The 27350-nt window shown below is 41.8% G+C and overlaps 2 protein-coding genes across 9 annotated transcripts in view; one reads left to right on the top strand and one right to left on the bottom strand.

Annotated features, from left to right (window-relative positions):
* The window catches only part of PALS2 (protein associated with LIN7 2, MAGUK p55 family member), a 52787-nt gene extending 48841 nt beyond the window's left edge, over window positions 1–3946 (top strand). For all 6 annotated transcript variants that reach the window (XM_053266345.1, XM_053266344.1, XM_053266349.1 and 3 more), the window contains one exon: window positions 2475–3946. In XM_053266345.1, coding sequence (XP_053122320.1) covers window positions 2475–2651 — 177 coding nt within the window. In that variant the 3' untranslated portion in view covers window positions 2652–3946. The remainder of the gene's footprint in view (window positions 1–2474) is intronic.
* Window positions 3947–7805: 3859 nt separating this feature from the next.
* The window catches only part of GSDME (gasdermin E), a 51915-nt gene continuing 32370 nt past the window's right edge, over window positions 7806–27350 (bottom strand). For all 3 annotated transcript variants that reach the window (XM_053266351.1, XM_053266350.1, XM_053266352.1), the window contains 5 exons: window positions 24103–24285; window positions 20262–20389; window positions 19904–20099; window positions 14903–14976; window positions 7806–13942 (listed from right to left, as the gene is read on the bottom strand). In XM_053266351.1, the coding sequence (XP_053122326.1) occupies window positions 13703–13942; window positions 14903–14976; window positions 19904–20099; window positions 20262–20389; window positions 24103–24285 (821 nt within the window). In that variant the 3' untranslated portion in view covers window positions 7806–13702. The remainder of the gene's footprint in view (window positions 13943–14902; window positions 14977–19903; window positions 20100–20261; window positions 20390–24102; window positions 24286–27350) is intronic.

Raw genomic sequence — 27350 nt, 5'->3', positions numbered from 1 at the left:
CCTGGTTGCTGCTTTTTTCTCTGTTGATGCCAGGGGCACCCAGAGCAGCTTCTTTGAAGAAAATCTCAAAAAATAGGCAAGTTCATATGGGAGCAGTTGGTGGCCAAAGATACTCATCAGAAGCCATATAGTGATTTATAGGTTAAGACCAGCACTTTGCATTATCCCTGGAAAATTGGAAGCCAATGCAGATTTTTTTCAGTGTTGGTGAGAGGATCCAGTTGGTTACTTCCCCTGAAGTCTAGTTGACATATAAGGTTCCAGGCATTCAAAAATCTGGTCAAGGCATGGGTAACTGTGGCCCGGATCCCTCTCTATAGGAAAGGTCATATCTGGCACACCAGCCTAAACTACTGAAAGTTGTTTTGTGCCATAGATACCATCTAAATCCAGTCCTTAATTCAGATTTCTAACTGTGGATTTCTATCAGGCTTTTGAGTGGTAACAAAAATGTTTTTAAAATGCCCTAGGGTTGACTTTCGTACGATTTATCGGGAGGGGAACGATTAAATTACAGGCAAGACTTGGGTATTGTAACTGATACTTGTTCTAATGATGAGATGGAAGTCCTCTTAGGTTTTGTGTGTGTTTTTCTTGTGTGTGCATGTGTGTATCTTATGTTGTGAAAAATTGAATAAAAAGTATTTAAAAAATAAAATAAAATTTGGATTTCTAACTGGACCCCTAAGCTAATAACCTGGTTTTTAAGAGGGAATGCAACCTCATTCGTGAAAGGTAATTTTCCTTTCTAACCATTTTCTAGAATGTCTGGGTAGACAGTTTTCTGTGGCAACTTTACTAAGGGATGCTAAGAATGCTCTCTTGCTTCCAACACGCTTATTTGGACATGACTAATATACATATAATCTGGGAAGCAGCTAAACTGAAAGAAATTGTTGGACGATTTCCTGTTCCTATGAAAAGATGTAATTTTCAAGATATTTGTTATTAGTAGCAATAACATGGCACCTAGGTTCTCTTGGGATGCTGATTTTTTTCATTCCTTGGCTCGTACATTACCAGTGGCAGCTCTTATGTGGTGGAAGAGCAGACAGGCCTCTCCTTCACCATACACTTCAAAAAATATGTGAGCTGGCAACTCCATGCCAATGGCAGGACACATGGAGGCTTTATTCATATGATTCTTTTCCACTCCCATTTTTTCTCTCCAAGTGGGAGAGATCACAAGTGGAGCTGGTGTCACTGTGGAGCACCAGATGTTAGGGATGTACATGAACCATGGTTTGAACTGTGGTTTGAGCACTTTTTGGGCAGGGGGACTGGGAACTTTAAGAAAAAGGAGAGCAGGTCCTTACCTGTTCCATGCAGCTTACTGCTGGGGTGGCGTGCCTCCCTAGAAGCCCTGTGTGGCATCACATGCAAATGGTATCCATCCATGCATGCATGGGTGCATTTGCATGGTCAGCATGGTATTGCTAATCACAGAAATGGTTCCTGTGCGTGTGCGGAGGCCATGTGCATGCTGATGCCACGTGGGGCTTCTAGGGACTAGGAAGCTGCATGAGGTGGCGGAGAGCAGGTAAGGACCTGCTTTCCTTTAAAGTTGCAGGTCTGTCTGCCCAAAATGTGGTTGAGCCACAGTTCGTACACATCCCTACCAGATGTGCAGTTTTTCATGTGGAGAAGGAAAGGGGGAAAGCACCTCTTCCACCATATGAGAATATTGGCCTGCTTGGTGTAAGTGAATGAAGTCATGGTGTAAATGTGGGAAACAAAGTAACTGGTATAAATAGGACTCCTCTCCTGCATTCCAGGCTTCCTTTTGTAATTCTAGGCTGATATGACCCTAGGCATTTGTAAATGCTTCATTTCCATTTCTCACCCTTGAATGAGGTCTAGGAGCTTGCTATGTTATAGAACCAAAAGCTGAGACCTTTGATATTTTCACAGCTGTCCTTGTTCCTTGAGTAAAACTCAACTCGGTGCTTGATGAGCAACTAGGCAGTTGTGCTTCCTGAAAGGAAAGCTTCAAAGTTTTCTGAATCATGAGGTCTACAGTTAGTAAATGTTACTGATTTGGTTTCAAGTATTTTATACACAATTATGGACTTCATGAAGTTTTGGACCTTAATCAAGAAGGAATATCTTTTGCCACTTGTTTTCCCCTTTGGTGCATTTGTAGGTTTTTGCTTTTGGTGCCATTTTGTTGGATTTTTCTTTTATGTGCAATAAAAAGGTCTACAAAGGAGATTTGCTTTGAGTGTCATCATGTGTATCTCATCGCCATTATACCAGCTAATTCGAAGATTTTTGTATTGTTATATTTCTAAAGCTGGAATCTTAAATGCATACTGCTAGGAAGCAGATCCCATTGAGCTCAATAGAATGACTTTTGAAAAAACCTGTAATGATCCAGCTGCCAATATTTAAAATTTAAAGTCCTGAAAATCCTCTGGGTATGCATGTGCCTTCCTGTTCATATCTGCTTTTTACTTGTCTCAACTGTCTAACAGGACACTGATTTGAAGAAAACAGTGGATGAGAGTGCACGGATCCAGAGAGCTTACAGCCACTATTTTGATTTCATAATTGTGAATGACAATCTAGACAAAGCCTTTGAAAAGCTGCAGACTGCTACGGAGAAACTGAGGACGGAACCACAGTGGGTCCCAATTACTTGGGTATACTGACCCATTTTTTGAAGATGGGTGTAAGCACCAAACTAGGCTAGCTGCCAACAACAAACATTATACCGAGAAAATATTGTGCAGAGGTGCCAGACACTTGCAGCACCCGATACATTTTTATTCTGTGTATATTCAGATAAATGGTATGCTATTCCAAGTTTTTATACAAAATGTTGAAGGGAAAGTGTACTTAAATATGTAATTTATTTTAATTTTTCTAACTTTTTACAAATAATCTTTCTATTCATATCACATGAAGGAAATGCGTTGAAGCATTTTTATAAATGTTTTAATTTAATACTTTGCCTTTACTCATCTAAGAAACTTTCCAGTTACTCACTTATACGTTTGGTCTTACATTTTCACTGTGATAAGAAAAAAATACTTGAAAATTTTTGTAAAACTTTCTCATTTTAATCAAATGTTTCATCTGGCCAGTTTTTCTTATTTAGGAGAAGACACTAATGCTTATCTTAATAAACATGTTGCTCTTCTTGATGTGAACAGACTTTTCAATACTTAAGAAGCAACCAGCACTGAGCCATCTTACTGACACCTTTTGCTTAATGTTTTATACATGTTTGGCAGTTGTCTTGTCTTAGACAGATGTACTGTAGACTTTCCTGTATATGTTAATCTTTTTGCAAAGAGTAAAGCAATATCTTGAACTTTCCCTACAAGGCTGCTCTGATGAGCCAACATTTCCACCTATTAAACAAGTATTTACTGTCTGAGTTCTGTAACATATATCATTGTGTTTGGGACAATGGTGAAGTAGTTGGAGAGAGCCTTATCAATGCAGAACCTTACAGTGAGGCTTGGCATGTAGGATGTTTGTTCCCATGTGAAAAATCATTGCTTAAAATAACAAAACCTGCTTTTTTACAATGACCTTGCTCTGTATTTGTAAATTGTTCTGTGTTGAGCTTTTATTTTACACAGGAATATTTATGAGTGATTATGTGTGTTATGATATGTGATGTGATGGGACTTTTGAGCTATTTGTTATCTTGTTTAACTGCTTTATTCACCAGATAGCTTGTGAAACTAAAGTTATTGTCAGATGCTAAAAATCAATGTTATTTATAAGCGGATTCATTTCTGATTTACAATCTTTTAAAAATGTTCACTGGTAACTCTTCCCATGGATAGACTCATCAAAAATTAATTCGTATTATCTCTAGATTCATGTTGATTTATCACTTTAAACACTTTTGCTGATGTGTACTCTGTTTAATGAATATAAATGCAGGTTGTCACGAAGGCAGACTTGTCTAGTGACCATATTTTATATCATGCTTGCTGTTGTAAATACTCATTTCCTTACTAACATACTAGGTGCCTGAATTGGTTGTCATCTGTCCACGTCATCTATTTTTAGTTTGAGGACAGGCACTTGGCTTCAGAATTTATTTTTGACACCAAAGTATCATATACAGGATGCCAACAAAGGAGAATTCTTGGAAAAGGCTAAGACAGTGCAAACAAGTGGTTAACCCATTGGGTTTTTTTAAAAAAATTATGTGCACAAGAAAACAGGGTTGGATAGTTTTTACTTTATATAGAGAAATGAGACACCAAAAAGGTATTATAGATTAAAAACCTTTAAGGTATTTTTTTAAAGATTTAAGTATATTTTGTAAATGTTATGCAAATTATTGCATATCTTTGTCTTAATTGGTGTTGGTACTTAGATTATAGACTTAACATAAAATATTTTTTAAGAAACTCAAGTTAAAAATAAATATTCTGTTATAAATGGGCTAATCTTAAGTATACGCAGCTGTCCGTTGAAAGATTTTTTTTCTTGCATGGTACTCAGAATGGCATTTTAAAGATGTGCTCTCTGTAGTCCAGATGCCATGTTAAGACTAGCGGGTGAGGTATTATGTGGTGATGGTGGCTCTTTCCGTTGGACAAATTTTTGACAGCGGAACCTGGACAAAGATCCCTCCAATGCAAGAGGCTAATGAACCCTAGCCTGAGATGTAATCTGCTCCCATTCCTCTATTTTCTAGTGCCTCACGAAGCAGCATTCCAATTGGTTTGGTGCTACTGCTTTTGGCCAACTTGAGGTACAGGGTGCAACTGAATCTACTTAGGGCTGGTGTCTTGCTCAGATTCCTACTAAATAATCTTCAGGGAAAAGAATCCTAAGAGTGAAAATTCTTATAAGCTATTCTGTATTGTCTTGGTGTCCTGTATTGCTTCTAGCAATACAAATGGTCCACTTTGTTAAGCAGGAGTTTCTGGCAAATGGGTCTTAGGTTCTTTCCCGTTATTAACAGGTATTTGATTTTGATTAGAAGCTGACAAGCTCAAAATATAGCCCTGCCTGTCTTAGTCTAGGGTGTGAAGAAGGGAGTAACACTCCGTATTAATCTCAGATCTTGTCTGAGGAGTGCATAAAAGCTAGGAAGCATGTGCAACTTGATGTAGTGGTTTCTCTTTGGACATGAAGTTTTCATGCTGATATTTCTTGAGGATCTTGGAAGAGCATAGTGTCTTTAGCAACAATAGCCAAACTAGCAATTGATTCTTTGAATTCAGTTTTGTACTAAAGTTTGTGCATGTATTCATATTTGTGGTGTTGCCATTACCTAACAGGAAACCAGTCCATGCCATATATAGGAGTAACTGTGTTATCATAAAATGCCTTTTCACTAAATGGCAGAACTAACTTTTTGAACTGTGATGCCAAAGGAGGGTTGAGCTAGCTCCTCCCTAATTATTAGATTCAAAAAGTGATTTTACTTTCCATGCCATAGTGCCACTAAGTGAGCTCTTGACGCACTTGTGTGTTAACACACTGAGCATGCAGAATTTGGAACTTTGAAAGCAAAGCTTCTTCCCTCTCTCTTGCCATTATAAGGAAGGAGAAAGAGCCAAAATCCTAGTGCTCAGGCCAGGACCATGGTGGTGTTCACTACATAAGATGAGGAATACTGAAGAAGCATACACTGGGAACTAGTACAAAAACCTACTGTGTATGTTTTAGTGGCTCCCTTTCAGATAGGATTGAATAAGCATGAGAAGTGTTTAAAATGCATATAGATGAATGATTCTCAGCTACAATGTTCAGCCAGTTTTGCTTGCTGAATCATGGTTCTCAATAGACTTGCCTTCAACTTCAGATAAGCTAGGACGCACAGAAACACTACCTAACAATAGTTAAGAGGCTCAAATGAGTTAGTTTGGCTTAACGAACATTGGTGAGGAACCACCTCTTTGCAAATTTTTAAACGCTTTCCTTTCAAACAACATACAAATACAAATGTGCATCCACTGGTGACAGAAGGTTAGAAGGCATATTTAATATTAGAAAACATTGGCTTACATTATTGCCTCTATTGGGCCCAGTCTAAACACACATCCATCTAGGAATCAGAAATACTTGTGCATGCAGTAGGTGGAAATCTGGGGAACAAAATGATCAGGCATGGAAGCAATTGAAGGTGCATTGATATTTTAAGATCTTCAGTCAGAAGTAGATCTGCTCAGTGCATCCTGTATTATAGCTTTCTATCATAAGATAACATCTCGCAATATTCTAAAACTGGACTACAGATTATAGCCAGCTTTCGTGTCTTATTTAATGCTGCAGTCTAAACATTTCTTTTGAATTCCATGTAAACTATGCAGTTCATTAGATGGTGTAGAGTTTGATATGTGTACATAGCATATACAGAAAATATTTGAATTTTGCTTGCAATTTCCCTTGAAATACTAATTCATACCAACATGCCAAAAACTAAATCTAAATGAATGAGGTTGATGCAGACCTTCTCAAAGTTAGGTTTTAATTTAGATAATCTTTGTTTTATCCAGTTACTTGATGATCTTTTTAAGAACAGAGCTGCTGTTGGATATTCTAATCAAGTTTCTATATGTATAAATACAGTATAATATGGTAATTGACCAGTCAATTTTATATTATGAATATAAGGTATCTACATGGTGCAAGGCATAGCATAAGGCTACAGTGTAAAATCTACAAGGGTGAAATTAGCACAGGCATAGAAAATTTAAGTTTGAGATTAGTGGGCTGCAGTCAATACCCCTTTTGTTTCAGAACACATGTGATTCTGCCTCCAAAGCATCACCAGTAATCGGTTAACACACTGGCTCTACATACTGGCTATGGGCTTGGTATTTATGTATGCATGCATGCCAAAAGCATAGATCCCTTTGTGTTAAAAAGGTATGCAACACTGTTGATTATATATTTGTTGATTTGTAGTGAGGCTTAAAGGAAATAACCTCAGTAAATGCTCTTAAGATGCTTTTGTAGCAATTTAATCTTGAAAATATGTGAGTAGGTCCTTGGAGCGTGCTCAGTCTTGCTTTGTGGTTACAGGATTTCAAAGTTGGGCATTCCAAGAAACCTTTAATATTTTTTAAAACAAATCCCTAGCCCTTAAAGCCACAAACACTTTGAAAAGTGTATGCAATGCCTAGTGAAATCTCAAGCTGGGATAAGTAGTATCTCTAGGGGGAGTAATGGCAGGAGAGAGGGCACGCCCTTAACTCCTGTCTGAGGCTTCCAGCGGCATCTGGTGGGCCACTGTGCAAAACAGGATGCTGGACTAGATGGGCCTTGGGCCTGATCCAGCAGGGTTGTTCTTATGTTTTTATGACAAGGATTCTGTGCTGTGTTTGGGAGAATAAGGAGTACTGAAGCTTGCTCCTTGGATATACTACGCATCGACTCCCTATTACTTAACTAATGGAAGTAGAAGAAAGTATGCAAAATAAGCAAATCCATATTCTGCATAATTCTATACAGGTTACAAAACTAGATCTTCATTTATCATAAGAGTGAAATAGTTGCTTTGAAGAACTGTGCTGAATGATATTTAAAGGCAGCACAGAAAGAGACAGTTTGCTGTGTAGAAAGTTCAGTGGCAACTAAATAGTTGAGGTTTTTTTTAAATTCTGGCAATGAGGATGGTATTGGACAACAATTGTAAAACAACTGCTAAAATAACCATAGAAAATATGCTTACTGTAAAGAAGTAGTAACTGGCAGAAACTGGATTTAGGATCTTGAGAGTTCTAATAACTTTGGAGCAAGGTACAGCCACATTGGCTGGAAGGCTCTCCCCCAGCCTGGTTTTTTGGGGGAAATTCTCAACTTAAAAAAAAAAAAAAATTGGCTTGAGAAAAACAAGTTTAATAAGAACAATATGAATACAGCTACTACTGAAATAAAAATACAATGTTAAACTGAGAACCAGACATCCCTTTCCTACAGGAAGAGATTTGTCTCTTCTAATGGCTATAAAGAAAATTAGGAGCAGTAAACCACAATCAAGCCACAAGCTTTATAGTTACATCAATTGAAGATTTAATGCATTTTTTTTATTTGGTGCTTAGATATCTGGATTAATTGTATCCCATTTTTTGTTTAAAATTATTTTGATTCACATGAGTTTCCTTGGCAAAACACTATGTAAACTTTTCATCATGGCCTCAGTTGTGGACATAAGTATTGTTTCTCAGCTTCTTGCAGCTAAGGGTATTATGTGCTCTTGAGACTGAAATTCTTCTTACTAAATAGGAATAAGTTGGTTTTGTTAGATTTTTCAGCAATCTGGCAGAGAACCATGATAAGTCTTCCAGCAATTGACATTTCTAGCTGTGACTTCTTTCAGTTTAAGGACAAGAGGATTTCTGTGACTAAGGCTGACCTAAAACATCACTAATTTCTCTCACATACCAACATCTATGCCAGACAGTAAAAAAGGTTTAGGCTTTGAATGGTAGTGCACTGCCAGGAAAACAAACCTTTTTGTACAGGCATCTGTACTGAAACTTGTATATTAGAAGACAATGACATGCATTTTGAATTAATGTGACGTGGTTCAAGTACTATACTTTCTGTGCACATCTTGTGTTCATAAAGGTGGCAGAAAACTATCCTTTAAGGTTATACAACCCTTGAAACTTTGGTTTCTGTTCAGCATCTGTCAGCTTGGTTTCTACATATGCATCAATGCTGGAACACATTGGGCTCGTTCAGACTGAACATGGCCCCCACCAGCCCCCCTACATGTGATAACGTGACCACACCAAGAATGTACCTGCTCCAAAGTCACTAAAAGACATGCTGACATTTTCTCGGCATATCTTATAATTGTGTGTGAGGGGCCCCTCTACATGAACTGCAAAACTCTGTTTAAACACAGAGAACATGTTGACATGTCCTTCAGTGATATCAGGCTGGGTGCATTCTCAACACAGCCCTGTTACTGCATGTAGGGGACCTGTGCTTGTCAGAACTGGCCCATTATTTGTGCAATATATGTTTAAATTTTGAACTCTATTGTAGGGCACCTTTGCTCTTTAGTACTGCAGAAAGGAAGTCAAAGATGTTGTTTATCTGCCACAATGATCACTTTAGAATACTCTCAAGCACAGAACATAGAAAAAATTGAAGTACCACCACAATTTCAATTTGAATTTTGTTACAATTGTCCCTCTTAATCTTGTTTTCACATTAAGTCATGTTCTGTAAAAAAAGATTTCTGAAATGTACAAATCTGTGAATTCCTGTTAACTCCTAATAAAGTATTTTTGTATATATGAAATAAAAAAAATATTGGGGGGAAACTTGCTGTTGCCTGTCATCTACAAGCTAACCTAGCTGCTACTTGAGCTGCTGTGGTGAAATGATTCTTAAACACTACTATCCAGTAGCTGGTGCTGATGCCATCCAGGCATCACAGCTTGACTGTAAAGGAATGGGGTAACAAGCTATGGAGAGGCTAAACAGGGAAAAGGGTAGAAAGGCCTAGAGCCACAAGGACCAGTTAGTTACTGGAAATAAGGGGTGGACAGCCAAAGAGAAGGTGAAATATGTGGTTTGTGAAGGAGATAGCAGCGGCCAGGGAGTTCACTTTATTCATTCCTGGTCTTGGCCTCAGCTCCCTGGAATTTTTGGCTCCATGTGAGAATACACACAAACACATTTGGGTTCCCTGCTGCAGCAGCAGAGCTTTATGGTAAGCTTTCCACCTATCCCCACTTTGAAGCCTGGCCTTTAGCCAAGGATAAGGGTGCAAGTGCACCCTTAACCCCAGCACCCAGGATCGTGTGTGTGCTCAGGCTGCCTGCAGGCCAAGTGCATAAAGCAACGGGTACCCATCCTGGGGGTATCGCCCACTGCACCATGCTTATCACATGGTACATTGTGGGATATCCGAAGGCCAGGATGCGGCACCCCTGCCTCCAGAGATCTGCACTTGAACGTAAGGGTGTGTGGATCATGCACTGAAAATTAGAGCAATTTTCAAGGGGTGGGGGCAGGTCAAACCCTGCTTTCCCCACTGCCCGCCCTCCCTGGTACTGATTGTGAGAGCAACCTTATAGTCTTACCAACTTGTTAAAAGAAAGTTTTAACAAGTAAATATATGTAGCCAAGTAAATATTTTATATTCTATATTGTTATATATGAATATGTAGTCAAGTAAACTTGGGAAAATCAGAAATGCTGCATTACATATTAGAAGCACTATAGCAAAGATGTTCTTCCCACTAATGTGTACCATTACTTTATGAATATTGCTTAGTATTTTTTCAGAGTTCTTGGAAAGTTTTAGATTTTAAGAATGACTAAAGTAAAATATTTTTTCCTAAGGATGAAATCCTGCCATTATAAATTCCTTTAACAGATTAAATGCTAAATAGATATCAGCCATTCAGTGTTCACAACAATTCAGTGCATTAGAAATTGAATAGAGCTTTGGCTAAAACAGGACAGAAAGCATAATTATGCTGGTAAGGTAGAAAATGTCATAGCTGAGAATATCAGAGGGAAGAGAGCCCAGGGAGCTTGAAAAAGAGCAGAAAGTTGAATAGAGGAAGTAATTAATATATGTAGTTTACAAATCTAACGTGAAGAAGTAGAAAGCGGCCTCGGAAAAACACAGAGGGAAGAAGGAACTGAGAAAATGGGATGATAGGGGGTAGTAGCACAGGCAGAAGCCACTGAGGGGTGGGGTGGGGTGGGCCTAGGAGCAAGGGAGATTGAGCTGAGGGAGGGAGTAGGGTCTTTCCATATGGCAATAAAATGTGGGATTTTGAGTCCTCTAAATGTAAGAGCTGGTCAGCAGGTGGCACTGCAGAAATCACATGAAGTCCTGCTCGGAGTGTGAAGGAGCATTGAAGGCTACATACACAAGCGTGTAGACTTTAAGGTGGCACATGAAGCTTGTGTGGAATTGTTCAAAATCCCACACTTTGTAGCCATCAGGAAGGCCCTGTAGACAGGAGATTGGAGTTATGATAGGTCAGCAAGCTGGGGACAAATATAGTCAACAAATAGTGCAGAAAGAGATCCATCTTAGACATGGGTTCCTACAGACAGGTCCCCTCACTGAGGCACAAGAAGTTAGGATGACTGATAGCGGGAGCAGCAGCACTCCATCCTCCTCCCACCATGGCAGGCACCTTTGCCTGTGGCACAGATGCACTGCCACAATGGCAGATTGAGACCTGAAGACGGTCTACCAAAACACAGCTTTACATAGCATATGCAGTCATTTACACAGTGCTCTCAGCGAGTCATAGCATCAACATTACTACGGTTTCCCTCTCCTGCATCTCCCCTTAAGCACTACATCCATATGCACACAACCTTCTTTGCTGTTTGAGGCTGACTTGTGCCCTGCTTGCCTACCCTTGCTCAGAGAGGGAAGCTCCACATCTGGCATGGTAGGCAGCCTGTCAGTCTTTGATTGGGACCACCTAGCCAGCCTTTCCCCAAGAGTCTGCTGCTGGAAATGTTGTGCACTGATCTATCCCTGTCCACCCTCTTTGGAGCCTGGCAGCACATAATTACCACCAAGTGATACATGTAGTTGCTAACAGCTAGTCTATTGCAGCAGGGATGCACCACTTCAGGCCTCCAGTGGTTTGTGGAGTACAAGTCCCATTAACCCTAGTCACAGTGGCCAGTAGTCAGGGATGATGGGAGTACAGTCCAACATCTGCAGGAGGGCCTAGGTTGTGCAGCCCTTTATTACAAGTTATAGCCTCTTACTCTCAGGCAACGATCCTCTGCACACTTACTTAAAAGTAATCCTCACCAGCCCTAGGTACATGTTCAACATTTGTACAAGCGTACCACATACACAAGTACAGTTATCAAAACACATACAGGAGTACATTTGCTGTCTGTACCATGCAACTGAGGGGCCTGTTCACTTTTTAAATGAATGCAGGTATAGTGACGACAGGTCCAATAGCTATAGGCTACCTGCAGCCTCAGAGGCAGGATGCCTCTAAATACCAGTTGCAGGGAGTAACAGCAGAAGAAAGGGCAGGCCCTCACTTCTTGCCTGTGGGCTTCCCAGTGGCACCTGGTGGGCCACTGTGTGAAACAGGATGCTGGGCTACATGGGCCTTGGGCCTGATCCAGCAGGGCTGTTCTGAAGACCATGGATGAGTTTGCAGGTATCTACACTTGTACAACATTTTGTCTGAATAGGGCTAATGTAACTCATTCTTGAGTCAAGGTGCATAAATATTATGGAAGAAGGGGAAGAATTTAACTTGCTATGTACTCTTGTGAAACACACTTACTCAAAGCAGAGTGAACTAGGTCAGTGCTGAACGTACTCTGCTTCTACCAGGGAATTCTGACAAACAGACCAGTTTAGTACATATAAACACAGTAAACAATAAGGACTACTTAAAGGCAGAATAAGGGCTGCTTTGGAAGATCCAACACATGTGATCAGGATGTATGCACACCATTAATGCACATGTCCTTTCTCCCCCTCTTAACACATCAAAATATATAGAATTCTCCTGGGTGTGCCTTGGAATGTGCGTCCCAGCACCCAGCTAAGTGGCTGGGCAGCGGAGGCACCTGATTGGCTGAGGCGCACCCAGGAGGATTGGTCACCGGCAGGCCCGGCCGCGGAGGCCAGGTGGCAGCGGGCCCAACTGGAGGCGAGGCGCCCGTTGGAGGCCGGCGTGGGAGGGAAACAGGTGGCGGGACTTTCCTGTTTGCCGCGCAGGAGGAGGAGCGGCAGTGGGGCCCTTTTCGGCCACCCACCACCTGGAAAGAAGGGCCTGTGGCGGCAGTGAGGTCCGGCCGAAAATGGCTGCCCGCTGCCTTAAAATGCTCAGTGCAGGTGGAGGATGACGGATGACAAGAGAGAGTGGGGCAGGAGGGGGGAAGGAGGGTGAGAGAGAGAGGGTGGGAGGGAGAGGGAGAGAGGGCGAGAGAGAGTGGAGCAAGAGGGAGGGAGCAAGAGAGTGGGGCAGGAGGGAGTGGGGAACTGCCGGCCCCAAAGAGCGCACAGATGCTGTGTGAGGACCGGCTAGTGTTTCCCTGTTTTACATGTTTATCCAAACCACTCCTTTACACAGGCTAGAAATAAACGAGGGGCTCACATCCTGTGCAACACAACGCGGGTGGCAGAAGCAGTGGCCATGCCTGCTGCGTGCATGTAAATACTATCGACAGAGCTGGGCACCATTGCAGCTCCACTCTGGCATAGAGCTGCACAACTGCATCTGCACAACTTTACCACAGACAGTGTACACACACATTCAGCAGCATGGGTGGTGCACTACCTGTGTTGCAGTGAGCAGGATGTAAGCCACTAGTTTAATTCTAGCATGTACAGGAGGAGTTTGGTAGAACTGTCCCCCTACACAACAATTAGGAAAAGCGCAAAGTGTGTGTGTTAGTGTGTGAGTGCTATCATCCTCCCCTGACACAGTTAGTGCATGTGGTGGGGCCAGAACACAAAGTATCTTCCAAACTGACCCTAAGTGCTTTCAGCTTATAAGACCTAAATGGGAGAGCAATCATATTAGAGGACACTGAATGGATACCAGCGTATTAAAAGCATATGAAGGTATTGCTAATGAAGTAGCTTTGCATAGCTTCCCACCCCCCCACATTTGTTCACTGATACAGTTTCAACTCTGACACAGTCTGTGCCAACATTCCAATTTCACGGATGCAAATCGGCCAGATTTATTCTCACATGAGATAGTGCACTCAGGTATACAGTTAAGCCAGCCAAGCTGATACTTCAAGCTTGAGCTGTTTTACAGGCTAATGCACCAAGTCCATATAATGCTATATAAAGAATGATTGGGGAAAAACTGGGCTTTTTCATGGTTACAGCTTGTACAGAAGACTCTGTCTTTTCAAGGTTAATGTTTGATAATGCAAACAGCCTTTGCACTATCTGAAACTTTTCTGGGTCATCAAGTGGGGCCAGCACTGGATCTGCAAGTGTCAACGTGCCATCTGGTGAGGTCATGGTAGGCTGTTCAGAGAGACAGAAAGAAAGGTCAGAGGTATTTACACAGCAATGCAATACCTGTTTAAGGGCAACTCATACAGTGGAAGGATCCATTGACCCAATGACCCATAGGCAGGGTGCCTATGGGCCTTCTATCCTTCTGAAAACCATGTTGATGCTGCTGGAGAGCCTCTGTGGCTCCTAAGAATAGTGTCAGTGCTTGACACCTCTCCCATTGGGAATAATATGGGAGAGATGTCACTCCATGCAGACGCTATTCCTAGGAGCCAAGGAGGATCTAATGCAGCATCAACGCAGTTTTCAGATGGATGAAATCAGTGCAGATGGCCTCCTCTTTGGGTCAGTGGGTCCATGCACTGCATACAAGTCAATATTTATATCCCATCAAAGCTCTACAAAGTAGCTTACATCAAAAATAAAAAACAAACCATATGAAAACCAACATCAGAACACAATTACAGTACATAAAGTTAAAACTAATCTGAAAAGCAGAAATATATCCTCTTCATCAAAATCCCTCTGAAAATTCTAACTTGATGCTTAGAGATAGTGCTGCATAAAATTCAGGTGGGCACCCACCAGTTTTCATCATGCAAAACATTACTCTCTTCATTTGATTCCAAAGTTGGAAGGAACATGGCCTCTCCCCTCAGAGTGAGGCAGACACAGACACACTAGGTGGGAGCAGGCTACAGCATCATGAGCAAGCTGTGTTAGAGCAACTTGGTGCTCCAGCATGAAGAACCTTCAGCTTTGGGATGGGTTCAGTGGTAGAGCACATGCTTTGCATGCAGAAAGTCTCTGTCATAAAAGATCCCCGTTTGTAACCTTAGAAAGCCATCCCCAGTCACTGTAGACATTACAATGGTTCGACTCAGCAGAAGGCAATCTCAATAGAAGGCAGTGCTTTCATAAAAGCCTTACTGCTGTTTTGGCTTCTCTGGCTCACCGTACACAACTTACCAAACAACATAGGGTAGGAACAACCTGGAGATCACAGCAGGCACGCAGCAAGACAAGTGCATAATCTGACAGTTCTGCAGAAAAGGAACAAGATACATATGAAGTGACTGTTTCTACTTGTCACTGAAGTAAAGCATGTTGAAAAAGCTTAGTGAGATGGTCTCATGGAATGTGGTACAGGAAGAACTTATCAAAGGCTATTTAATACAACCCTAGCGAAGAGAGGACTGCTCTTCTAAAAACGTACCAAGTCCAATATAATAGAGGTGTGCATGGAATAGAATATGCATTTGGTTCCGAGTTCGGAACAGAACACAAATCCCCAGAACGTTTTGTTCTGGCCAGCTGGTTGTTCTGATGGAACGTGGTCAGAACGTTTTGAGTTTTCCGAGTGCCATATTGGTGGGCTATTTCTCCCTTTCTGACTGGTTTTGGCACTGGTTTGTCATTTCCTTGCTTTTTGGTTGGCTTGTTATCATGAAAATCAAGTTGATTTTTATTATAACAAGCCAACCATGAAGCAAGGAGATTGCAAGCCAAATGGAAGCAAGTGTCAAAACCTGTCAGAGAGGTAAAATCAGCCCGCCAAAATGGTGCTCAGAACACTCCAACTCTGAAGAGGGTCGGTCCGTTCTGAGCTCAAGACAGGCCTTTCATTTGAAGGGTATTCTGCTTTGAGTTCGAAACAGCCTTTTTCGAGTTGGAACAATCTGCACATCCCTATAATATAACAAGCTTTCCAGGGGAGATAAGGTAAGAACATAAGAACAGCCCTGCTGGATCAGGCCCAAGAGGGTTTTCTAGGCCCCTGATCATCTTGGTTGTCCTCTTCTGCTCCTTCTCCAGTTCTACAATGACCTCCTTTAGATGTGGTGACCAGAATTGTACACAGTACTCAGGTGTGGCCACACCACAGTTTTGTATAAGGGCATTATAATATTAGCAGTTTTATTTTTAATCCCCTTCCTAATGATCCCTAGCATGGAATTGGCCTTTTTCACAGCTGTTGCACAGTGGGTTGACACTTCCAATGAGCTGTCCACCACGACTTCTAGATCATTTATGAATAAATTAAAAGGCACTGGTTCCAGTACAGATCCCTGGGGGACCCCACTTCTTTTTTCTCTCCATTGTGAAAACTCTCCATTTATACCTACCCTCTGTTTCCTGTCTTTCAACCAGTTAGCAATCCACACATGTACTTGTCCCTTATCCCATGACTGCTAAGTTTTCTCAGGTGTCTTTAATGAGGAACTTTGTCGAAAGCTTTTTCAAGGTCCAGGTATACTATGTCAACTGGATCACCTTTATCTACACATTTTCTGACACCTTCAAAGAACTCCAAAAGGTTGGTGAGGCAAGATTTACCTTTGTGGAAGCCATGCTGGTTCTCTCCCAGCAGGGCCTGTTCTTCTATGTGCTTTACAATTTTATCCTTGAGGATGCTTTCCATCAATTTGCCTGGAACGGACATTAAGCTAACCAGCCTGTAATTTCCTGTATTGCCCCTGGATTCCTTTCTGAAAATCAGTGTTACATTTGCTACTTTCCAGTCCTCTGGTACAGAGCCTGATTGCAGGGAGAAGTTATATATTTTAGCAAGGAGATTGGCAATTCCACATTTGGGTTCTTTGAGGACTCTTGGATGGATGCCATCCAGCCCTGGCGATTTGCTAGTTTTCAGATCTCCTGGCAATCTTTTCCACATTAGTTTATCCTCTGCTAACTGAGCAAAAACACACCTTTTACAGTGGTTGGTCTCTTATATTTAGCAGGGGGAGAGCAACTGGCCTTATCCAACCCCAGCACAGCATCCCTCCAGTGGTTGTTGCTGGTAACTGCCTTGTATTTATTTTCAGATTGTAAGTCCTTTGGGGACAGGGGGCCATCTTATTTATGTATTATTTATTTTTATATGTAAACTAGGGGTGTAACTATAATGGAGCAGATGGGTTCAAAGAACCTGGGCCCCCGGCTCCTGAGGACCCCCCAGCTCCACCCCTCCCTATTTCCTTCATTATCTCCCTCACTCCAAGGGGGCCACCAGGGAGAGGGGTGAATATGGGCTCCCTATCCCCTAGCTATGCCCCGGATATAAACCACTTTGAGAACTTGGTTGAAGAGTGGTATATACATATTCATAGTAGCAGTAGTTGTTTAAGAGAACACAGCAAAAATTAGTTCAATATACTACATCTCTGGTATCGTTGCAACTGTGTCATACTTCATACTTTATTCCAGGATTCAGTGATTGTGGTAACTCAGAACGTCATCACAGAGATGTAATAATTCAGAGATGAACCTGGTATCTTCACGCAAATTGTTCTATTCCTGCCCTATTATTCTTTCATCAAGAGTTAAGGCAAGAACACCAGCAGAGTCAACCCGATGTGTGGAAAGAAGAAAGCACTGACGGAAGTTTTGGAGGAGGGAGAGCTGGAAGAGAAAGGAAGTATAAGGGAAGTACAGAAACCAGAGCCACTATTTATCATAACTGAAAGAGGTAAACTTCTGGGTAGAGAAGAGTGGGGATGGGGGAGGCAATATGGCAGGCTTTAATATGGTGTTAAGGAGGTGGAGAAAAAGCCCTGTGGATTCCTAGAGCTGGTGTGACAATTCTATAACAGGCGGCTTCCATAGTCTTATGCAGTGGGAATCCATCCTCTGTCTACATGGGCAGCTGGGTCCTAGCGAGATTTTCTCAGTGCCATTTCCTGGTTGGCTCTTGCTTTCTGTGAAGAACCACAGTTTGCCAGAAAAGCAGAAATCAGTTCTTCACTGAAAGCAAGAGCTGACCAGGAGATGGCACTAAGAAAATCAGTCTAGGACCCTGCTGTCCACATAGGCAGAGTGTGGTATCCTGCTGCCTAAGACTACAGAAGTCTGCTGGTGTGTGTGGGGAAAACCATTCTTGGAAAATGAATGTGTTCCAGTACTCTTTGCTGCTGTCTGGAAGTGACACAATTCGGGTCTGGCAAACTGTGGGACCCATGCCTAGAGGAGATGTTTTGGCCCTGTTTCCTGCTCTGTGGGGGAGGGCATTCCCCAAGGATAACAAATGCCTTCTTACCTGCTTTGGAGAACATGGTGGTGCAAGTGTTGCTTAGCCAGCAAGATGGCAACAGAGACAGAAATATTTCATTTTGTTCAATGCAACTCCCCCCCCCCCCAAGTGCAGTTAAGAGACATGAGTGGCCAAGTAGCCTTTATTTATTTGGGGATAACTTCACAAGGAGAAAACTTAGCAGTCATGGGATAAGGGACAAGTACATGTGTGGACTGCTAACTGGTTGAAGGACAGGAAACAGAGGGTAGGTATAAATTGAGAGTTTTCACAATGGAGGAAAATAACAAGTGGGATCCCCCAGGGATCTGTACTGGAACCATTGCCTTTTAATTTATTCATAAATAATCTAGAAGTAGGGGTAAGCAGCGAGGTAGCCAAATTTGCAGATGATACCAAACTCTTTCAGGTAGTGAAATCCATAATGGATTGTGAGGATTGTGAGGAGCTCCAAAAGGATCTCTCGAAACTGGGCGAGTGGGCAACAAAATGGCAAATGCAGTTCAGTGTTGGCAAGTGTAAAGTGATGCACATGGGACGAAAAACCCCAACTTCAAGGGGTTGATGGGATCTGAGCTGTTGGTGAATGACCAGGATTGGGATCTTGGGGTCGTGGTGGACAGCTCATCGAAAGTGTCGACTGAATGTGCGGCAGCTGTGAAAAAGGCCAATTCCATCATTAGGAAGGGGATTGAAAACAGAACTGCTAATATTATAATGCCCTTATTCAAAACTATCGTGCGGCCACACCTGGAATACTGGAGTACAGTTCTGGTCACCACATCTAAAAAAGGACATTGTAGAACTGGAAAAGGTGCAGAAGAGGGCAACCAAGATGATCAGGGGCCTAGAGCACCTTTCTTATGAGGCAAGGCTACAACTCCTGGGGCTATTTAGTTTAGAAAAAAAGATGACTGCGGGGAGACATGATAGAGGTCTATAAAATTATGCATCGTGTGAAGAAAGTGGATAGAGAGAAATTCTTCTCCCTCTCAGATAGCACTAGAACCAGGGGTCATCCCATAAAATTGACTGCCAGGAAATCTAGGACAAGCAAGCGGAGGTACTTTTTCACTCAATGCACAATATTGTGGAATTCTCTGCCACAAGATGTAGTGACAGCCAACAACCTGATGGCTTTAAGAGGGGTTTGGATAACTTCACGGAGGAGAGGTCTATCAACAGCTACTAGTCGGAGGGCTATAGGACACCTCCAGCCTCAAAGGCAGGGTGCTTCTGAGTACCAGTTGCAGGGGAGTAACAGCAGGAGGGAGGGCATGCCCTCAATTCCTGTTGTAGGCTTCCAGCGGCATCTGGTGGGCCACTGTGTGAAACAGGATGCTGGACTAGATGGGCCTTGGGTCTGATCCAGCAGGACTGTTCTTATGTGGTGGCATCTACCTGATACTTCTACCTAATAACCTTTTCCATTCCATTGCTAGCTCAGTGACACTCTAATTTCAGTGCCATCTAGTCAGATTTACTTTTTAAAAAGACAGCATTTGCACTCCAATAGTAAGTTACACCACCGGTATTTATATAAAGCTTGAACCTTTTGTGCATCTTCCTGGTATCAGTGGATGAGCCTGGCACACAGTGAGAATAGTAATCCTACTGAAAATCTGAACGAAAAAGCCAGGATTTGGTGCAAGCTGGGACTGAGTGATTTCCAACAAATGCTTTATGCTTAAAGTTTTCTGTTCTTTCTTTCTTTCTTTCAAAGTTTTATGCTTCAAGTATGAAATGGCTTCTACTTGCACAGAAGATTCATTCAGGTTCACAAACTGCTCAACAATCGAATCAGCCAGGCACCATGAAAAGGAAGCCCACTGCTTTTGCCCACTCACTGCAATCAGCCTATAAGGGTAAAACAAAGCACTGCAGAAAGGCAGACCTTTCCAATCAGAAGGCTGCTAATCTCTCTCTCTTTTCTGTACCTGCCACAGCACTGAGGAGAATGTGAGCAGCTAAGAAGTGGTCCTTGTTGTGAAGTTGCTCCTTCCGTATCAACTGTTCATTCTGCAAATTGATTCCAAGTAACTTCAAGAACTCCTCTATATTTTGCTGTTCTGGTGGCTTTAACTTTGTCATGACTAGGAGTTCGCGATGATCTTCTAAGCATATGTTATCCAGCTGTAGGCAAAAAGAACAGATCTAGGGTTAAAGGGATGCTAAATATTAATCTGGAAACACATTCACCCTTGGGGAAAAATCAAAAGCAATGTTGCTTGCTTAATAAAAACCCAGGCTGGAATAAAAAGTAGTGAGATGTGTGTTTAAGAATCAAAGAATTACCAGGTCCTCCAGCTGAGTCACCATTTCTTCATGAAGCAGTAGTTCTCGGAGTATTTGGTATAAAGCTTCCTGCTTTTCTTCTGAGAGCTTTGTAAAGGGCTGAAACTGGGTCTTTAATTGTAAGGCATCTTTTAAAGAGAAAGAGAACATATTAAGCATGCACTGGTTGACAGAAATATATTCTCAAAACTTTCAAGAATTTTGAAAACTTTCAAAATTAAAATCAAACATTATCTACTCACGGCGATAATATTACTAACCAGCACATTGCTAGAAATAATTAATTAATTAAATAGTACAGTGCTAAAGATTATTTTGTCACCTTAAGTGGTGCAGCGGGGAAATGCTTGACTAACAAGCAGAAGGTTGCCGGTTCGAATCCCCACTACTACTATATCGGGCAGCAGCGATATAAGAAGATGCTGAAAGGCATCATCTCATACTGCATGGGAGGAGGCAATGGTAAACCCCTCCTGTATTCTACCAAAGACAACCACAGGGCTCTGTGGGTGCCAGGAGTTGAAATCGACTTGATGGCACACTTTACCTTTAAAGATTATTTCAGGCCAAAAAACTAGCAGTGCAAACTCTGTTGGGAAAGAAAGTCTAAGTACAGCACAAAATGCCAATTCAGAGGATACTTTTCTGGTCCATGCTGAGAGCACACCCATCTGAATATCTTTTGTGGACATCCCAACATCTTCCCAGAGTATTTCTTTATCATATGGGGTTGAAAGTTCATCTGAATTGCTGCTCCACTTGTGACCTAGGCACTAGTTTAAACTAGAATTTAGGTTGCATGTGGAGTGCCAATTTGGACAAATTTTATCATTTGATAAAGAAATGTGCCAGGACGGAGGACATCAGCGAGGGCGCAATCTCAGCACATCTCTCTTTTAATCAAGTGGGTTGGAAAACTACCATCTAAACTGGCCGATGGTTGTTAGATCGCGCCATAGTTTGCTACTGTTTAAGGTCCAGAGTTTTCTTGCAGGAAAGCCTGCACTGCATTAAAGAAATGCAACTCTTTCTGCAGATGACTAGACAGAAGTCTATGGCTATATCAGAACCCAGTTATTGTTTTGCTTCTTCTATTTCATTAATGAGGCAATTTTTGCCAAATTTAGATCATTTTGTCTAAGCACTATTCACAAATTCTTTTAGCAGAAGGTTAACCTAGCAATAAAAGGAGTAGTTTTATAAATTCAGTGTTTAATCTGAAAGTGAACTGAAAAACCAGAAACACAATTCCAGGAAAAGGAAGATTATATGTATAGGAAATGCATGTCAAGTACTGGGACAGTGAATGTTAAAACTTGATGAACTTCAACATGAATGTTGATCCAGATACAAATAGAAGTATATAAAAATATTCAAGGTATATTAATGCACAGTGCCAGAACAGTACAACAGAGTTAGATAATAAAAGCTCAGTTTGGTTCACTCATGATGCACTTTACCAGTTCAGTTACAAAGATGTTGGAACATGGCTTGAATGGCTAAAGTAGGTTAATGCAATAAAGAGCCAGAGTCACAAGCCTTAAAGAAAGTCACATACAGTGGGTGAGCCAAGAATGCACCATCACATGGAGCTTTAACAAAAACGTTTCTATTTTAACCATACAAAGGGGTGTATTTATTCCTTTTTACCATTTCTCTGTTCCAGAGAAAGTGCTATTTTATTCCCGTTATTGCAAAATGGCTGCATTGGCTGTAGCTACTGGCTAGCTAGAAACAAAGGGCCAATCGGGCACCTTACAAAAGGGGCGTTGGTGCAAGGGTTTATTTACAGTGGAGAAAGCAGCCCACAAGAAGGTCTTGCCTAGGAAGCTGGTAACACACACAGCAACCAGCTTTCTGCCTCCCACACTTTTTCAAAACATTATTTTTCTTATCATAACTTTGCCAATCTGGACCTCAATTATGCAACATGCAGCTAGATACCCATAGTCTCAGCACACATTTTTCACTACTTTGGGGTACAGTCTCTGAATTTGACCCTCTATCTACTGCTCTCTGCCGTTCCTCAGAATAAGGTGGTGCTCATTGAGAAGAATAAAGGTTCTGCAAATCAGGATGCTTAAGTAAGCCTCCACTGAGGAATTTAATTAATAAAATGTTTCCATGCTGTGTAACAAATGCTCTCAAGAATTGCTTTTCCATCCGTGCATCCTAAAACATTATTAAGTTGGAGCAGTTTGGCAGGGACACAAAAACTGAAACAGTTCATAATTATGTTCATGGCGAGGGAGGACGCACCCTCCAGGAGGGCTGTATTTTGCCACATGTTTTCACATTAACTGAGAGGGGATCTCCAGGCCAATGGCCTTCCATGTGAGAACAATCACTCCTTGAGAAAATGCTAAGTACAGTAGTTGTACTGATGCCATGTGTAACAAGAGCAGCTCTCTTTGGGACAGGTTAACAATTTGAATGCCTCTGCTAGCAAAGCCAGATGGCCCAGTGCTAACCAGCAGAGCAGTGAAGCAGGGACACCATAGTCAAGTTAGGGGTTTCTACATAGAGGACACTGCATATACTCAGAATTTTAAAAATTATAAAGATATGAGGGGAGAGAGGGGAGATATCCTTCAGCATATGATTATTATTACTTTTACATTTATATCCTGCTCTTCCTTCAAGGAGCCCAGAGCGGTGTACTACATACTTGAGCTTCTCCTCACAACAACCCTGTGAAGTAGGTTAGGCTGAGAGAGAAGTGACTGGCCCAGAGTCACCCAGCTAGTATCATGGCTGAATGAGGATTTGAACTCAGGTCTCCCCGGTCCTAGTCCAGCACTCTCACCACTACACCACGCTGGCTCTCTCTCAAAGCCCCGCCCCCCCGAAGGAGCAAAACATTAGAAAGAGGTAAAAAGATTCCAAGATGCCCCTTTTCAGGGCTGCTTAAGAGCCATCTTGCCTGCAGAGGAGCATAGACAGAAGACAGCTGTCTGATAACCTGAGCAGTCTCATAAAAACTAAAAACCTGAAAAAACAGCAACTTTTTAATGCCGGATATAAGATGTTATAGCACTATATTGCAGCGATTAAATTCAAAACAAGGCATTGGAAATATGAACAGCACACTTCAGAGATTCGTCATGACCCCATTGCAGGGTCTAATCTGGAAAGCGCCCTGAAGGCCAACAATGAACTCAAGCTATGGATTTCTTGCTGGAGTGCATTCGACAGCCCAGGAGCAGCTACAGAGAAGGCCCACCTCTGAGTCACCAGCAGACGTACCGATGGTAACTGGATATGGATCTCCTCAGATGACCTTAACGTGTGGTGGGGATCATGCAGAGGAAGACGCTCTCTAAGGTAACCCAAACCTAAGCTGTCCAGGGCTTTAAAGGTAATAAATAGCACTTTGTATTTTGCCTGAAAAGGGTCAAATTTCCCCCCCACGAACAGGAGGAAAAGGTTCTTTCCCAAATGGTACAGGGAGGAGCAAACCTATCCACTCCCAGCAATACTGCTCTGGTTGAGAGCCGAGTGTAAAACTTGCTGCTTAGCCATCACCAACATTTCCCAACTCTATAGTGCTAGGGATTACAGCACTCCGATTCACGGTTGATGATACAATGCAGAGAGGGTGGATTTAAACCTGTCTCTCCACATTGCAGCACTCAGGCTTTGGGCTGCCCCAAATGTTTTCAGGGAGAAGGGAGCTGGAGCTTGACACAGACACAGACGCACACACCATACAGACCCCCAATTTCCATACCTTCATTTCTATGATCTTTTCAAATACATGTTAAAGTAGGAACATGTTAGTTTCCAATTATTATTGTGAATACACATTTTGTTCTATATCTTAACACTTGTCCACTAGTACCTTTTCTCAATATGCTTAATGGAGCTCCACTGGGGATAGGGCTTTCAGGCCCAGACTGCTTCTCATTATCCACAGCATCCATATGGAGGAACATGGCATCGCTGAAGGCTAAAGAGTGATAGGATGGCCTTTCTGTGCTCTCTCTTTCAAAGCCACCTTGTTGCTCATGAAGCAGGCAGAAGTCTGTCAATTAGAATTGCTTTTATTTGTTATTCAGAAAGATCTGGAAATCAAATACATTGAGCAAGTAATGTCTGACTGATGGTGAGGAGAAGTTAAAACACACTTTGTACATATTTGCTTAAATAAAATAAGATTGAAGTGAGTGCTGGTCCATACAAATTGCAGCTCAGTGTAAATAAAAAAATCTTTATTACAGTCACAGACCAGAAGAATCACAAGCTCAGTATATATTTGAACTATATAAACCACTTTGAGCACCTTTGTTGACTGGAAAGATGGGCTATATATTGTATTATTATTAGGCTGCTATTTCTCAAAGGCGGGTCATAGAATTTCAGCATGCTGTGGGATCCTTGCGTGTGTGTGTGTGTGAGAAAGGATATGGGCTAACAATCCACTTGCTGCTATCCTTCCACTGCAATGCAGTATGACTTCCATAGGATCACACTATTGGGAATAATCCTACAACCCAAGATTTTCATTTTCATTGCCACTACCATCAAGGGAATTATAGGCACAGTTTCTGTTTAGGATTCATGCCATTGTTTGTTCTGGTGCCATCCCTGTAGAAATATAGTCAGTGGACTGAGACCCAAAATCTTGTCTTGCTAAGTTTAAATAGGTACAAATCCACAGGTCAGGCTACCTGACAACTCACTTTAAGATTACAAGCTTGGCTTCATGACTCGCTCTGGGCTATAAGCTTCAGTCTGCCCAGAAGTAAATCTCTTGGTAAAAGCCGAATGGAATTCATTGTAAAATTGAAACTGAAGTGGTTAGATTTGGCTGTGGCTCCACTCCTCCCACTTGTGTATAGCAAGTCACACGTACTACACAGATTGGAAAAACAACCACCAAGCATCTTGTGGCCCCTTGAAGCCTAACACATTCGTTTTAGCATAAGCTTTTCTTAACTAGAACTCAGCTTTAAGTTGCCACAAGACTCAATTTTTGCTGCAACAAACTAATATGGCCACCTCTCTGGAAGCTGGTGCCTCAGCAAGAATGAGACAATGGAGATCTGCTATTCTGTCTCTTGACATTTTTTTAAAAAGCAACCACAAGGAAACCAGATGTAGACCAAGGCCTCAATGCTGGGGGAAGGGGAATGTTAATTCTCCCCTCTGCATACCATTTACTTGATAAAAATCCACCCGCAAAGCTTTGCGTCCAATTTCCCAAAATGGGAGGGGAAGAATCTTTATTAGAAAAATGATATGGTGAGGGAGGGGCAAGGACCCTGCCCCAGCGCTGTGGTCGCTCAACCTGGGTCCCATTGCAACTTTTTGCGCATAAAGGAAGACAGAAGTCCTAGTCACTGGTTTCCATATTGTCTGAACACAGCCTACATATTGTCTCATTTGGCACTGATCACAGGCCTACATCAGTGTTCCCTGTAACAAGGATTGCCAAAGGCCATTGCAGCTGGGGATGCTGGGAATTGTAGTCAACAACATTGGTCTCCATATTGGGTTCCTCTGGACTTTTAGAGAACTGTCTGTGAACCTTGAAGAGACAGATGCCAAAAAGGTGATCCACTCCAAATGCAGGAAGGAAGAGGGCTCTTGGGGATCTACAGATATGTTTTTTTTTTTTAAAGCGGCCCATTTAAAACCATCATCAATTACGTCTATCCTGATAGCAGCCAGATTGTAGCAGTCTCATTTCACTGAAGGAAAATTAAAATAAAGATTCAGTGCTTTGTCTGTAGATAACAGAGTATCATTAGAATCAAAATTACAACAAAGGGATTTATCAGTGCCATATTCCTCTGCTGAAGCACTGAGAGAATAATATATATTAAACAGTGGACCAAACATGAGATTTCAGTCCCTCCTTACACACTGTCCATTGTGCACTTGCAAAATTGTAATGAGATGTGAGGAGAACAAAAGATTACCTAAGAATAAATGAGATGGAAGGGGAAAGGTTGTTATCAAGGAAGCAAAATAGTCACACTTCTTGTTCAGAATATAAATACAACCTTTCCACATTCATCTCTCACTGAACTCAGGGCATACATAAAAGGGCAGAGGAGGCACCCCAGCAACTCCTCCGTGCTACAGAATGAGAATGAAGAAAGCAATTGTTCATGGAGTTGATCGCATATTTATATTAAAACCTCTTGAAGACTAAGGCAAGTTTTGCAGCAGGAGAGAGTAATGCAAATTAAAGCTTTTCCTCCCAAGAGTAATGCAATTTTGCTGGGGTTGTTTCATGTACCTCTGCTACAGCTAATAGTATGAACACTGGAAAGAGGAGACGTTGGTAATACCACTTCATTAACTCCTGTTCCTAGGGCAACCTTAATTAATAATGTGCCAAGTTTGTCTGTCTGGATCTCTGTGTTTTCCTCTTGAATTTCTGCACCAGCCCAGTTAGAAGAAGTATGATACCTCTAGGAAGGAGAGAAGGAGGAATAAGTTTGAGGAATGTTAGATCTATGATGCATCTGGAGAATCTGTGACCTTTCATTCGGGGGAGAGGAGGGGGGTATCTAAAAGGGCTTTCCCGCTAGAAACTTCAATGAGCGGAAACCACAGCATGGCGGAGTATACAAGGTTCAGTGACTTTGCAACATCAGCTGCAAGTAGACCAGCTGATGGAAACAGATTTCATTCTCTATAATCCTATCTGCATAATTATAATTCTCTAGCCCTTAACAGACATGCTGGTAAATCTTTAAAAAGCTGAGGATTGTTTAATTGTTAATCAAAAATTGTGCCACATATCCAACAGCTTTCAGCAAGTTCTAAAGCAGTCAGGGAACCCAACCCTTGTATCACTAACAATTGAAAGTGGAAGTATACCCAGAAAGCACACAGAAAAGGCAAGATGATGAGGAAGCATGGCACCCTTCCTAGCAAACACAAGCTATTAATAAATGACAGGCTCACAACAGATGTAAAGCGTTCAGAACTGAGAACTGTCCATATTCTGACCGAGCAAGACTATAATAAGCAGCTGGCTGTGGAATTTAAGAACAATGAATTGCAGTTAGAAGCAGATGATACATTATGGTACAGGTAGTGTTTTTGTAATTCCAGGAGAATGAAACAGCTGAA

This window comes from Hemicordylus capensis, chromosome 6 (assembly GCF_027244095.1).
Source record: "Hemicordylus capensis ecotype Gifberg chromosome 6, rHemCap1.1.pri, whole genome shotgun sequence".
Taxonomy (NCBI): Eukaryota; Metazoa; Chordata; class Lepidosauria; order Squamata; family Cordylidae; genus Hemicordylus; species Hemicordylus capensis.
Note: the sequence above shows the minus strand (reverse complement) of the source record. Positions and strands in the feature narration are given on the sequence as shown.